General features: G+C 36.0%; 2 protein-coding genes across 8 annotated transcripts; both read left to right on the forward strand.

The window, feature by feature from the left end:
* LOC147566446 (pre-mRNA-splicing factor ATP-dependent RNA helicase DEAH1-like) lies at positions 1–4,452 on the forward strand. 5 transcript variants are annotated; one of them, XM_086652947.1, is made up of 4 exons: positions 7–2,835; positions 2,910–3,090; positions 3,285–3,357; positions 3,740–4,452. In XM_086652947.1, exons 1-2 carry the CDS (start codon positions 114–116, stop codon positions 2,969–2,971), a joined length of 2,784 nt encoding a protein of 927 aa, XP_086509073.1. In that variant the 5' UTR covers positions 7–113; the 3' UTR covers positions 2,972–3,090; positions 3,285–3,357; positions 3,740–4,452. The 5 variants fall into 5 exon arrangements, with proteins under 5 accessions (XP_086509075.1, XP_086509073.1, XP_086509074.1 ...); XM_086652948.1 differs by having other exon boundaries at positions 7–2,100; positions 2,323–3,090; XM_086652946.1 differs by having other exon boundaries at positions 7–3,090.
* Positions 4,453–5,925: 1,473 nt separating this feature from the next.
* On the forward strand, positions 5,926–11,960 carry LOC147566447 (S-adenosyl-L-methionine-dependent methyltransferases superfamily protein). 3 transcript variants are annotated; one of them, XM_086652952.1, is made up of 9 exons: positions 5,926–6,035; positions 6,645–6,774; positions 6,865–6,979; positions 8,142–8,189; positions 8,967–9,216; positions 10,884–10,971; positions 11,094–11,159; positions 11,380–11,448; positions 11,543–11,960. In XM_086652952.1, the coding sequence occupies exons 2-9, from the start codon at positions 6,667–6,669 to the stop codon at positions 11,630–11,632; spliced, it is 834 nt and encodes a 277-aa protein (XP_086509078.1). In that variant the 5' UTR covers positions 5,926–6,035; positions 6,645–6,666; the 3' UTR covers positions 11,633–11,960. The 3 variants fall into 3 exon arrangements, with proteins under 3 accessions (XP_086509078.1, XP_086509077.1, XP_086509079.1); XM_086652951.1 differs by having other exon boundaries at positions 5,931–6,051; XM_086652953.1 differs by having other exon boundaries at positions 5,956–6,051; positions 6,615–6,774.
* The last annotated feature ends 2,631 nt before the right edge of the window (positions 11,961–14,591 follow it).

Raw genomic sequence — 14,591 nt, forward strand, 5'->3', positions numbered from 1 at the left:
TAATAAACTCGGGTTTCCATATTTAGAGCAGCCGGTATCTCTCTGTTACTTGTATAAGAAGAATCCATCTTTCTCCCTCGCTCCATATTTCTCTCTCTATCTATCTTGGAAAAATGTCAGGTGATGATAGTAATCTAAAAACATGGGTTTCAGACAATTTAATTTCAATATTAGGATACTCTCAACCAACTCTTGTTCAATTTGTAATTGGATTAGCTAAACAATCATCATCTCCTGTTAATATTGTTGCCAATCTTGTTGAATTCGGATGGTCTTCGTCAAATCAAACGCTTACTTTCGCTAAAGAGATTTTTTCTAGGGTTTCACATAAACCATCTGGTTTGAGTAATTATCAAAAAGAAGCAGCAATGTTGGTTAAAAAGCACAAAAATTATGCTCTTTTAGATGATGATCAATGTGATGACGATGGGGGTAATGGGGTTTGTTGTAATGATCAGATTTCTTCTCCTACTGTGAAAGTGAATTCCTGCAAAAAAAGGTTTAGAAAGAAGATTGTGAATCAAGAAGATGATGATGATGAAAGAATTGCTGAACCAGAAAAGGGGAGACGACGAGTTTGCCGACGTACTTCAGCCCTAAGAGAAGTTTCCAGGCAAGAGTATTTAAAGAAAAGGGTGAAAAAGAAATTGGAGGAAGTTAGGGATGATATAGAAGATGATAAATATCTATTTGAGGATATTAAACTGACAGAAAAAGAGTATAGTGACCGAAGATATAAACAAGACATTTACGAGTTAGTGCAGAATCGATCAGAAAAAATGGATAATCTTGATGAGTACAAGATTCCTGAAGCTTATGATCCTAATCAAAAGTTTCTTAATCAGGTTAAGGGTTATGATTCTAGTGGAAAGATGAAACCTTTTGCAGAACAAGAGGCATGGGAAGATCTTCAAATTGAGAAAGCAACCTTGAAATTCGGATCAAAAAATAAAGAACAAATATCAGATGATTATCAGTATGTGTTTGAGGATCAAATTGAGTTTGTTAAAGCTTTAGTTTCTAATGATGATAAGTATGAAGAAGATGAATTACCCTTAAGTTCAACAACAATGTTACAGAGACATGAAGATGACAGAAAATGTTTACCTATTTATAGTCATAGAGAAGGGCTTCTCAAAGCCATTGATGAATACAATGTTCTTATAATTGTTGGGGAAACTGGTTCTGGGAAAACTACCCAGATACCTCAATACCTTCATGAGGCTGGATACACGAAACGCGGAAAGATTGGATGTACTCAGCCACGGCGTGTTGCTGCCATGAGTGTTGCTGCGCGAGTTTCCGAAGAAATGGGAGTAAAGCTTGGTCACGAAGTTGGATATTCGATCAGGTTTGAAGATTGTACCTCTGAAAAAACTGTTTTAAAATATATGACAGATGGTATGTTACTAAGAGAATTTCTTAATGAACCTGATTTAGGTAGCTATAGTGTGATAATGGTGGATGAAGCTCATGAAAGAACTATCTCAACTGATATTTTATTTGGTCTTGTTAAGGACATTTCTCGTTATCGAAGTGATTTAAAGTTGATTATTTCAAGTGCCACTCTTGATGCTGTTAAGTTTAGTGATTTCTTTGATGGTGCTCCAATTTATCGATTTCCAGGAAGGCGATATCCTGTAGAGATACATTATACTAAAGCACCCGAACCTGATTATTTAGATGCTGCAGTTATCACTACACTTCAAATCCATGTAACTGAACCACCAGGCGACGTTCTCGTGTTTCTCACAGGACAGGAGGAGATTGAAACCATGGAAGAGATTTTGAGACACAGAACGCGAGTATTTGGGTCTAAGCTTGCTGAACTAATAATATGTCCCATATATGCAAACCTTCCAACTGAGCTACAAACTAAAATCTTTGAGCCAACTCCTAAAGGTGCAAGAAAAGTAGTTTTAGCGACAAATATAGCCGAAACGTCATTGACAATCGATGGGATAAAGTACGTGATTGATCCCGGATTCGTTAAGCTGAAGTCTGATAATCCAAGGACCGGTATGGAGTCTTTACTTGTCACTCCCATATCTAAAGCATCTGCAAATCAAAGGATGGGTAGAGCGGGACGAACAGGCCCTGGTAAGTGTTTTCGCTTATATACAGCTTTTAATTATCTTAATGATTTAGAAGATAATACAATACCCGAGATGCAAAGGACAAATCTTGCCCATGTTGTGCTTACTCTTAAGAGCCTCGGCATTGATGATATGTTGAATTTTGATTTCATGGACCCACCACCAGTAGAAGCATTACTTAAAGCTTTAGAATTGCTTTTTGCCCTTAATGCTGTCAATAGTGTAGGAGAGCTGACTAAGGTGGGGAGAAGAATGGCGGAGTTTCCTGTTGATCCTATGCTAGCTAAAATGATAGTTGCATCAGATAGGTATAAATGTTCTGAAGAGATTATTTCTATTGCTGCAATGCTCTCTGTTGGGAATTCAATCTTTTATCGTCCCAAGGACAAACAAGTTCATGCCGATGAAGCAAGGATGAATTTTCATGTTGGAAATGTTGGTGATCATGTTGCATTGCTGAACGTTTATAATTCATGGAAGGAGAACAACTTTTCATCTCAATGGTGTTATGAAAATTATATTCAGGTTAGAAGTATGAAACGTGCAAGAGATATAAGAGATCAATTGGAGGGGTTACTGGAGAGGGTTGAAATTGAACGAACGTCAAACCTGAATGATATGGACGCAGTAAAGAAGGCTATAACATCAGGATTTTTCTACAATTCAGCAAGGCTACAAAAAGATAGGTCTTATCGGAAAGTGAAAAATCCCCAAACAGTCTATATACATCCAAGTTCTGGTATGGCACGTGAGTTTCCAGAATGGATTATCTACCATGAATTGGTGCTGACGACGATGGAATACATGAGACAGGTTACGGAGGTGAAACCCGAGTGGTTGGAGGAAATTGCCCCGCATTATTACCAGCTGAATGATGTTAAAAACGGTGGAACAAGGAAGAAGCTTCGAGGGAAGGGGTCGTGCAACAAGGAACCCGAACTAGGCCAAAGTTGCGAGGCGTAGTCATAACTCGATCATGGGAATACGCTACTTAGTGAGTTAAAACTATAATTACTAGCTTCAATGGAGTTATATTTTCTTTACCATTGTATAATTGATTCTTCATGTGACATTTTCTTATTCCGAACTTCGATTGATTCTTTTATGGTCTCTTTTTATACCTTAGCTCTTTGTACTGTTTACCTTTTTGTAAAAGCGTTTTATTTGGTAGTTTTCTTACTATTACAGTGTTTCATCTAATTGAGATGCCCAAAGGGAAAGGAAGGAGAAAAGGTTACATCTGGTTGTTGATTGTCCAGAGGTATATATATTGTCATTTGTGTTCGATTTTTTTGCTCGGATTTCCTAACTTCCATGATCTGAAATCTTGATTGTATTCATATTTAGTCTCACGCTTTGATAAGTACATTTGAATGACACCACTAACTTATGTTTTCTCCAAATATGTTTGAAACATGCAACAATTGGTGAACTTTCTACTTTCTTGTTGTTGGATATTTGAAGATGTAGATAGCAATTGTGAATATACTAATACGCTTCGTTGAACATCATATTTGGTCTTTCTGTGATCAGGATAGTGTCTACTCTTGCTTTTTCTTTTCCTTTTCTTTTTTCCTTTTGTTCGTTTATAATTATATTAAACTTACATGAAGTAGATTTGATCTTAAAACTGAGATGTGCAGAATCAGGAAAAAGAATGCAGGAAAAAAGGACTTCATTTCCTCTGGTTTTTGGACCTCTGGTTTTTGGAGTAGAATCTTAGAATCAAGAAAGGACCCTGCAAGCAAGAAAGACAGCAACGCCAGAGCAAATTGTTTCCATTTGAATATTCATAGAGAAGAGAACATTTTCTCTGAACAACGGGCAGCTATGGGATGGGTTAGTTGTGTTTGTGCAGCTTGAAATCCCACATTGCGCAACTGTGATGCCTACAGCGGTTTCATCTTGTACTCTGCTCACTTTTCTATTCCATTCGACTTTCCATTGGTCCCAAACCCGGAGGTACTGCATCTTCAGTTGGTGCAACCAACCTAGGCTTGCCATCAACTATAACTGCATCCACCAGCCCATATTTCATAGCGTCCCATGGATTCATAAAATTATCACGGTCGATGCCCACTTCGATCTGCAACATAAGTAGAAGAAACGCAATGACAAACTGAAGAGAGGGAGCTCTTAGATGCACATTAGGACTACTGACCTGCTCCTCCAGCTTAAGTTTGTGGTACATCATTTTCCTTCTTGGCAGTCTCATTTGTGTTGCCTGAATTACATTTAAATAACAGAGCATCGTTAAGGCACTCTCTCCCGAGCCTGACATAGGAGTATACGACATGCATCTAAGGGACAAAAGGAGAAATTCAGTCCTCAATGGAAGTTACTCATTCCCATGAAAGATCAAAATGCATCTAAGCAAATATGCGATAAATAGATATACTACTTACCACTGAAATCTAAAACTGAATAGAACAGATGGGAGGAAAGGAAAGAAGAAAAAAAAAATGTATTCAGTACAATATGTTCAGGCAATAACCATAATTATAAATGATCATTTGTCGTCCAGTAATGTGATAGTTTACGTCTAAATTCTAATATATACCTTATACATAAGGGAGCTTAACATCAAGAAGCAATCATACTGAATCCACAGCTGATTCCTTGGCAGAAAGATGAAGGAAAACCTTGATCAACCGCACTCCGCAGATAGCAATAGTGGCTTAACAAACTAGAGTAAAAAACTAAAATAGCCACTTACCTCTTACTAACCTAACTTGATTTATCCTATACGTTCGAGTAGACCAAGAGCTTTAAAACATATATCCTAAGAGAGCTAGAAAGCTGGAGCAGGGAACTTGACCAAAAAAAGGCCAGCTCAGCATTATCACAACAAGGTAATATAGTCTAGATTGATTACTTAACTCTGTAATCTAATGTTGATGTCGACTTTCAGAAATCTAGTTTCGCGACCTGCAAGGCTTAAGCCTCGAGGTAAGGCAGGAAGCCAGAGTTAGTGTTTATTTGGGTTGATTTCTTCTGGTTAGCTGTTTCTGAATAAACCTCGAAACATATTGCAAGAGCGGAAAGTAACCAAACTGCCTTAAGGTGTGCATTGAGCTCCCTAGACAAGTAAGATACACTGCAATCAATATTGCATTCCAGGACCCATGCGGGGATATCTATTTTACAAACCGAGTCTAAAACTAGCAGATCAACGACATACAATTAGACACTTGTATAAGAATCTAGTGATATGAGTAAGGTAATTTACTAGCAGGCTAAGCTACATGCTCACTGATATGCACCCTTTAAGATCAAACTTCATATTGGTGTGATTATAGTAACTTAAATCTTATTTGGTCCAATTTTAAACTAATATTAGTATCTAAATGTAAAGAACAAATTCTGAATCTAAGCAATTCTTACGTATTTTTATCGGACTATCCTACACGAGGGATGCTTGGAGTTAGGTAGAGCAAGTCCAAGTTAAACCAAGACAAAAGCTTACTAAATTCAGTAATCACATGACATAATACACAACATCTTCACAGTGTTTTTACTCGAAAACAAAAAAGGCTTTCATTTCATAGAGAAGTGCTAAACACCCGAATTTTGAGGTAGAGCGCTCCCGAAAAGTGATATGGCCGGCCTCAATTGGTCAGGTCGTTTCTCTCTCCTCACGGCCTGACCAATTGGGCTGGCTGTCTCGCTTTTTTTTTCATTTCATATCATATGTGGAGGCTAAAGATTTTTAAGTCCATGACACCAGCAATGGAGGAGTTGTTAAGCTACGAGGGGGTGCCTTTTGTAAAAATTGAAAAGTTAGGGTCCAAGCCCGCTTGACTAAAAGTAGACTCAGTCTCCTCCCTCTATTCCATTCTGCCCTAATCAGAATATATATAGAGAGAGATTCTTTCTTTCTCTTAACGGTCATCTTCTACTTCTTCTCCAAGCTCCCAAATCAGTTCTCCAAATTCGGAGGTAATTCTAGTTTTTCGTTTTCTTCATCATCTACTTCTTCTTTTATGATTACTGACTGCTTCCTCTCTTCCCTTATAAAGATAGAACTCAGTTTCCCTTTTGCCCTCTGTTTTTTTCTTCTTCACTGTTCATGTTTGACTGAACAGTGAGCAACCTCACTGTTCAGTCGAACTGAACACTTAAACTACACCTCCCGGCTCACTCTGCCAGCTCTAGTCTTTGTGTTTTCTTCTTCTTCTTTGATTTGTTTCCTCCTTATCTTTTGTTTACTTCAATAAGTTAATTGATACTTGTGAAATTAGGGTTACATTCCATTTATTGTAGTATATATGATGATTTTTGTTGAGAATGTAGTATATATGAGTTGTGGTACAAAGGAATAGGCAGCTTCTTGTCGCCTTTTCGTTTGCCTAGGCGAGGAGTCAATCTTGTATTCTTGCTTTACGTCTAATACAATATAGGTGTATCCTAGATCTGCTAAGGTTGAATCTTTTGTCAAGCACATGATATTTAGGTCAAATTGTACTTGGAAATATTGTCGAATTATGTTTTGCTTTCTTACTGTGGCATTCATAATAGCCCCCACCTTTTTATCCTTAAAATCCATAGGTGACAGTGGGGAACTTGAGAGATGACGGAGAAAGAAACGGGAGAAGTCGTGAACCAAACAAAGAAGAGAAAATATGAAGATAAAAAGGTTGCTATCTACGGCAACTACCACAAATACTATGGTTATCGTGTAAGTTATCTTTCCTCACTTTTTTCCCGTTCTCTTGTTTGGGGAGATGTTAGAAATATAATTGGTGCTATTATTTAAATGATGTCCCAGATTGGTCGACATATTGAGGTTGATCCTCGATTACTATTTTTCAAGAAAGAATGGTTTGAAGGCAAGGATTGTCTTGATATTGGTTGCAATCAAGGTCACATTACAATCGAAATAGGTAACTTTAGTCTTTGTTTTTTTTTCTTTCTCTTTGACTTTGTGATGTTTACGTACAGAATTTAGAATGGATACTCTTATCTTTGATTATCGGTTAATTTGCGCAAGCTAAACTGCGAGAATTTCACTAATAGAACTAGAACACAATAAAGTTCAGAAATTTGAGAAGGGGGTAAAGGATAGAATTTTCTTGTCAGTCTTCGTTTAGATTTAGTTTATTACACTTAATTTTAGGGTTCATTACTGTTCTTAATCAGAGGCGTGGGAGAGGGGGTACCGTAGGTGCGACGGCACTGGGTCCCCCTCAAATAACAAGAAATAATCGAAGAATCGAGGGCACCCTCAAATTACTAACTTCGGTATAAATGTTTGAAAGTCTAAATCATTGCAAGAACTTGGTTTTAGCTTAGTTGGTAAACACCTTGTTTTACAAATTAGAGGTCACTAGTTCAATACTATATCCCTCGGTTCTTTTTCTTTTGCGAATAGTCAATTGCAAGTATATGCTTCTTAGCTAATGCTTTACGGAATTTGAAATTCAATAACTATTATTTTCATTCTCTTTTTTGTATAATGATTCCTAAATGTCAGTTAGTAAGTTGTTTTGTCGTGAGTACTGTGAAGCACCAAATACAGTTAATTATTATCCGAAGTGGAAATTTTTGTTTACTATTTTACGTATATAACATTATATTTACAAAATTACATATGTTATTGAAAGGCCCAAATGAAATTTCGCTTTGGGCCTCGTTTTTCTCAGCCACGCCACTGTTCCTAATATTGCTGTTTAACTTGTTTCTGGCCACTTCTTGACAACATAATCCTGAACTCAGTCCTGAACCATAATCATCTTCCATTATCCTAACTGAAATTCAAGGATGATTTTTTTATGAAAATTTAGAATTTAATGTTATGTTTAAATGTCTGGAAATGCTGAATGTTGCACTTGATTCTGCTAAACCTCCATAATTTTATGTGTATATGGTTGTACTTACTGTTTGCTTCATATAGTCCTTGTTTTTTGTGGCGGTGTTCTTCATTACTGATTTATTGAATTAGTTTGTGAAGTTGACTTTATATTTATGCTGAAAAATAAATTAATCCTGAAATTTTTTTTTAGTCTGAAATGATTTGTTGTTGATCTTCTTGGTTTCTAAATGCAGCGAAGAGTTTTAATTGTCGAAGCATCTGCGGGGTAGACATTGACGGATGTAAGTTTCTCTGATGACAATTTTTTTTGCCAAATGACGGTGATCTGTTTGTGTTATTTCATTCTTTTGGTTTGTGATATAGTCAAGTATAGCAGAAAATATAAAAGAAAAACCCTGAAGCTTGTCCCGGTATGAAAGTCGTAAATGAAGTTTTCTTATGGAAATGGAAGGGGTCGAATAGATAGAATGAGAAAGGGGGAGTTGTTAGTAGTGGAAAAGAGAGGTAAGCATGATTTTCTTTTTCTGTGTAGAAATGACGGGAAGTGTTAATGGTTGGGGTATTGGAGAAGATATGTGATGTTATAAAGAAGAGTAAGAATGGAGTTGTAAATTGTCATCAGTAAGCTAGACCATTTAATATTACATGTTTCGTCCATTTCTTTTTATGATCTATGTTAGTAGACACTGTAGTCCAAGTGCACTATAACCTCATATTATTCAATTTGTTTTCTGGTGTACAAGCACTTTTTCCTGTTATTATTATTGCTATTTTTGTTGCTTTATCTATTCAACAGGAGTAACTAAATACCTGTTTGTCAAATTCTAATTTTACATGTAAGCGTAACTAGTTTTACTTGTGAAGTATAAAAGTCATAAACATCGAGTTTTTTCGTTCTTGTCCATACTATTTAAACGTTATTAAAATCTGCACATGGTTGTATATGGTGGGCATATGCAAAAATCTAGTGTTTTAACTTTTAAGTGCTAAGGTAAAACGAATCCTCATGTTTACTTGAACTATTGTGTTTGAATCACTACCAATGGTCGTCTTTGTAGGTCTAATTGATCGTGCAAAATGCGACCTTGAAAGAATAGCAAGAATGAAGAGATCCATAAGTCAGTGTTCCAATGTTTCGGAACCTGAAATCTCAGATAGAGAAGATGAATCAAACTCTAATATTACTACGTCTTCTAATGGGGAAAAGTCGGAATGTCTTGAGTACTTGCTTGAGAGAGTCTCTTTCCGTAAACAAAATTTTGTGGAGCGTGTGCATAAACACTTGGAGAAATATGATACTATTCTTTGGTATGTAGTTCCTCTCTCAGTTAGATTGTCTTTTGGTAAATATGGTCCCTTCTCCATATTTAGGACTTGTACTTATTAGCTTTCATTCTTTTTAAGGTCCAAGTACCCTTGGGACTTGCACTTTTGTGCTAAATCACAAAATTAATTCCAAAAATGATATATTAATAATGTGCAAACAATGCGAAAAATATTAATTTCACTTCGGCAATTCTTCTTAAAAAATTTCTAGTTCCAGATACCGATACTTGTGTACTATGTGTACTCACATTTACTTGAGGGTATTAGACTTTGTTTGTACATCTTGTGTGTCCTTGCATAAAAAACGTGTTAGGGCAATAAAATTTATAAAAAAAAGTTTAATGACCTAATAACTAAAACAAAAAAATATGAGTAAGCTGTACCACAGTAAAAGTCAAAGAAGGGAATGGAGGTTTGCTATATGACGTGTCAAATATTGACCACGTGACTGCAATTTGCGTTGCCTTTCAAGTGTAAAATCATGGTAAAATTAGATCTATGTAAAAGGATATCCGCGCAGGTAATGTTGTTGAACGCCGATAGGTCAGTTAGACGTAATGAATGGTAAAAGGTTAGTATGTGATGGTGATGCATTACATAACCATAAACGTATATAATCATATAATAATCGTTTCGGGTTATTTATTATACTTATGGTCCTTACCTGATAGTGTCCCAGTAAGAGACAAACAGACTTTACATACAATATCTCATGATACCAAGTTAAGTGATTGCATTTATGCAGTGTCCAACAAGGGTTTTCATGCGTCAGGCTTGAGAAAACAATAAAAATGAGTAATTGAGTATCAATGACACTTCGCCTAGATTAAAGAGGAGAATTTTTTGGGTTTTCATTGTGAAGTTGGTATGAAAGCCACGGGCCCTGCGACTTTACATACAATATCTCATGATACCAAGTTAAGTGATTGCATTTATGCAGTGTCCAACAAGGGTTTTCATGCGTCGGGCTTGAGAAAACAATAAAAATGAGTAATTGAGTATCAATGACACTTCGCCTAGATTAAAGAGGAGAATTTTTTGGGTTTTCATTGTGAAGTTGGTATGAAAGCCACGGGCCCTGCGACTTGTTCGGAAATAAGGGCTTTGAGAAGCTTTACATGGTAAGGGCCAAGACCAAGAGGGTGGAGTGCGCTTCTGCTTTCCCTTGTATTCAAGGAGATTTGACTTAATTTCATACTTGAGTTTAGATGTGCATTGGCCCGTTGAAGGGATGTTCAAGAACCTTTGGATTTAATGAGATGCATGCCTTGAACATGGCAATGGATCAATAAAGGATATAGATGTTGTTAGGTCAGAGAGAATGAGCTAGAAATCGAAGAGGATTCCAGCCTTCTCCCTGACCCTTACCCCTCGGTTTAAACTGGCTTGGAGTTTTTCCAAAGCATTTTCTCCAGCCAATGTTCTCTGCTTGAAATCCCATTATGAGATGTCATGGAAGGACTCTCCAGAGAATAGACTATTGTGGGTGTTGCTCTGTTCACTTGATCATATAATGTTATTGTTTCCTTCGTTACATCATTTGGTAAAGCTATTTAAATTCAAATTGAAAAATATAAGTACGAAAAACAAATTTCCGTTCATATATGCCTGCCTCTTGTGTTAAACTAGCTTTGGCCTGTATTTTGCAGTTTAAGCGTTTCAAAATGGATCCATCTGAACTGGGGTGACGAGGGATTGCTCACTTTGTTTGTTAACATTTGGAGACTACTTAGTCCGGTATGTCCTTCTCTATTATAAATATCCGTGGATATAAGAAATTTTCCAGTTCCATTGTGATGTTTGTTCTAATTTTTGGTGGTTCCTCTTATTTGTTTTGAATATCGTATTGTGGATAACAGGGTGGCATTTTCATTTTTGAACCACAACCTTGGAAGTCTTATAAGAGTAACTACCAAGTGTCTGAGGTAATTTTTTTGTCGGCTTCTCACGTTGTTCCTTTTGAAATCACCCGTGCTTGTTCGCTCCAGTAATTTTACTTAATGAACCATGTATTTTTAACTCATCAAGAAAATTGGGTTAATCTTCCTTTTGAATTGTAACTATTTCATCATTCTCTTATAATACTCATTTACCGTTAAGTTTAGCGGAAACTAAACCGAGGCATTGATTTCTGATCTTCTGCAGACAGCAACATATAATTACCACAACATTTTGTTCCATCCACGCTCTTTTCAGGAAATACTTATTGACAAGGTAATTTTGTGATCATCTATCTATGTTTTATGACAAGTTCATTACGGATGAATTTTAAGTTTGTGATTATACCTTAATATATATTGTTTTGCAGATTGGGTTCAGGACAGTGGAGAGCGTTGCATCCAGCTTACCAGGCAGTGCCACTGGATTTAACAGACCGATTTTTGTCTTTCGAAAGTAATTCACTCATCCTCAACATTTTCCTGCCACCAGAGAGATATACGGCATTGGAATCTTTTTTGCAGACAAAATGAGAATAGTGTTATAGAAAGGAAAATACAAGTCAGTGGCTAATGATCTTGCCATTTAAGTTCAGATCCAGGGAGTTGAAAACCTCAAGCAATTTCTATAAGTTGCTCTCGGGACTTGGAATCCTTTTGGTTCGGGTAAATGAGTATATGATCAAAATATATGCATAATTATGTCATTTTGTATAACACACCTGTGTTCTGTGTATGATGAAGAACTGCTCAACAAAATATGAAAATATAAATTTTGTTAATGGCTGATAGATTTCATTCTGTGCGGACATATTATCGAACTTAACCATCTCCCAAATAGCCTCGGCCTTGTCATAGCTTCCACCACGACATCGCTAATGGCTGAGAATTTTTTTTTTTTTTTATGGACATATCTTCCCTTAACATTAGGATTTTTTTTTTGTTTTGAGCCAAGAGCTACTCTTCAGTCATGCATGAAGGACAACTATTTAAATGCTTAAATATAGAAGAAGGTTGGGAACGACGAGAAGATGTGTATAGTCCATGAAGGTGATGGAGATCATGTGTAGGTAAAGTTTATTGTTCCAAGTATTACATGGTCTTTCTTTCAACAAAAAAAAAAAAAAAAAAAAAGGTATTACATGGTCTTTTAGATTAATTTTTTTTTTAAATTGGCTTTGGAAATGAATGTTATTTTTCAAATGGTAGCCAAGTGGATCCACACCCCCGGCCCCCTCCAAAGCCTTTTTTTATGAAAGCCCCTCCAAAGCCTTAAAAAAATTGTACCTCAACTTTTTTTATCTCCTAAAATATTAATTTAAATTTCAAGTGTTCATTTAGTTATTCTTATACATTAAGGTTTGAAGTAATCCCTGTCTCTTTGAAAAAAAATAGTATTAATTTAGTTTTTCTTATACATTAAGGTTTGAAGTAATCCTAGTTATGTAAAACATAAGTTAATAATATTATTAATTTTTTATTTTATAGTATTTAAGTTTTTCTATGATTTGAAAGACATGGTCCTAACTAATTAAACTCAACTCTCATAAAAAAAAAACTAATTAAACTCAACACCAATACAATAAAGTGTTCACCACCTTTTGGTCCAGTTGGACACTCCCTCTTAAACTTATGAAGTTGTGGGATCGAATCTTGGTGAAGTAGTTTATCATCCAAATTTTTATACCATTTAATTTGCTCAATAAATAAAATAGATATAGGAATAAATGGGCTTTCAGTCCCCCTTGGAAGGCCCTAAGGGTTTTTATATGACTTTTGCCCAAGATATCTTAATTGACTGTTACAATACTCATTCATACTCATGATGTATTATATTACAATTACGATGTTTCAATGCCATCAAATGTAACGACTCTTGAAGTCCAATCTAAAAAAAATGCAATAAAGTTACATATATTCAAATTGTTTATTCCATATTGCAAGTTCTTTTTTGTTACAAGATTCTATATCACAAGTGGAGAATAAAAACTTAATTTTGCTTTATTTCTTAGTTTCAAAAGTCACATAGAAATATTTTAAGTGAAAAGGTACGAACAAATCGTTGCGTAATTTAAGATACCTGATACTGGTTTGATAAACAATGACAAATAGAAAATAAGAACGAGAATTATAGGTCGAACTCGTTGATGATGGTTCAAACATAAAAAATATCCCTTTCTCTCTCTAAAAAAAACCTCACCTCTCCTTAGATCTGGTGAACCAGATCTAGAGAGAGAGAGAAAGAGAGGTGAGGTTTTCAAAATTTCTTTTTTTAGAGAGAGAAAGGGAATTTTTTTAATGTTTTTGAAGGTCGCCATCTGGAAAATTGGCCGATCGGCGACCTTCGCTGGTGAAGACGATGAGGTGGCAAGAAAGTGAGGTGGCAGAGAGAAATAATGACTGGTTAACGGTGTTATAATGGAATCTGAAAAGGGGACCATCTGGGTATTTGTGACAAAGTAGGGGACTAGGCAGGAAACCGATGACAAAGTTGGGTGCTATTTGGGAAATAACCTAAAAAAACGGTATTGATAAATCATGTAAGGACCTGATAAATCATGTAAGGACCGGATCTTAACATAAAAGACAGTTAAACAAGTCCCAAAACCAGTAACCGTTTCCTCCCCCTCTCTTTGGATTGAAGAAGAACAGGAAGAAGAACAGGAAGAAGAAGAAGAAGAAGAAGAAGAAGAAGAAGAAGAAGAAGAAGAAGAAGAAGAAGAAGAAGAAGAAGAAGAAGAAGAAGGGCTGGTCCTTTTTACTATTTATCAAGAGGGCTGGTCCTTTTTCCCTACTATTATTGTTTGTACTTAACATTAACATTATGTAGTTCCTCCAAGTTTATATTTATGTAACTGTAATGGTGTAGTTCCTCCATGTTTGTTTTATTTTATTTTATGAAGAAGAAGAAGAAGAAGAACATGAAGAAGAAGAAGAAGAAGAACCAGTAAAAGCCAAAAGATCCGAAGGAAGCGTAGAAGAACGAAAATAAGAGAAGAAGAACAAAAGGACGATTGATGAGGAAGAAGATGAAGAAATCATCAGGAAGATCAATATGATGACGATCCTAATGAAGACGAAGAAGAAGAAGAAGAAGAAGAAGAATAAGAACCAGTAGATGCCAAACCCATCTTTGGTGGCGGCGGTGTTCCGGTGATGGTGGCGATCCCGCGATGGTTTTTTAGTTCTTTTCAGTTATTTTTGTCGGATCTTTAGGATCCTTTTGTCAGATCTTTAGGGTCTCTTTTCTCGGATCTTTAGGATCCCATTAGTGTCGGTGTCTAGTCCAATTTCTCCCCCTTTAGGAGGCATTTGCATTTACAAGTATGTAAATAGCATGACGTATCCGAAAGAGAGAAATAACAATTATCTTCCTTGTATCATTGTGATTTATCACTATTAATGGATATGTATCCCTTG

Source organism: Eschscholzia californica, unplaced genomic scaffold (genome assembly GCF_041429995.1).
Source record: "Eschscholzia californica isolate CP2 unplaced genomic scaffold, dmEscCali1.0.p SCAF_1, whole genome shotgun sequence".
Classification (NCBI taxonomy): Eukaryota; Viridiplantae; Streptophyta; class Magnoliopsida; order Ranunculales; family Papaveraceae; genus Eschscholzia; species Eschscholzia californica.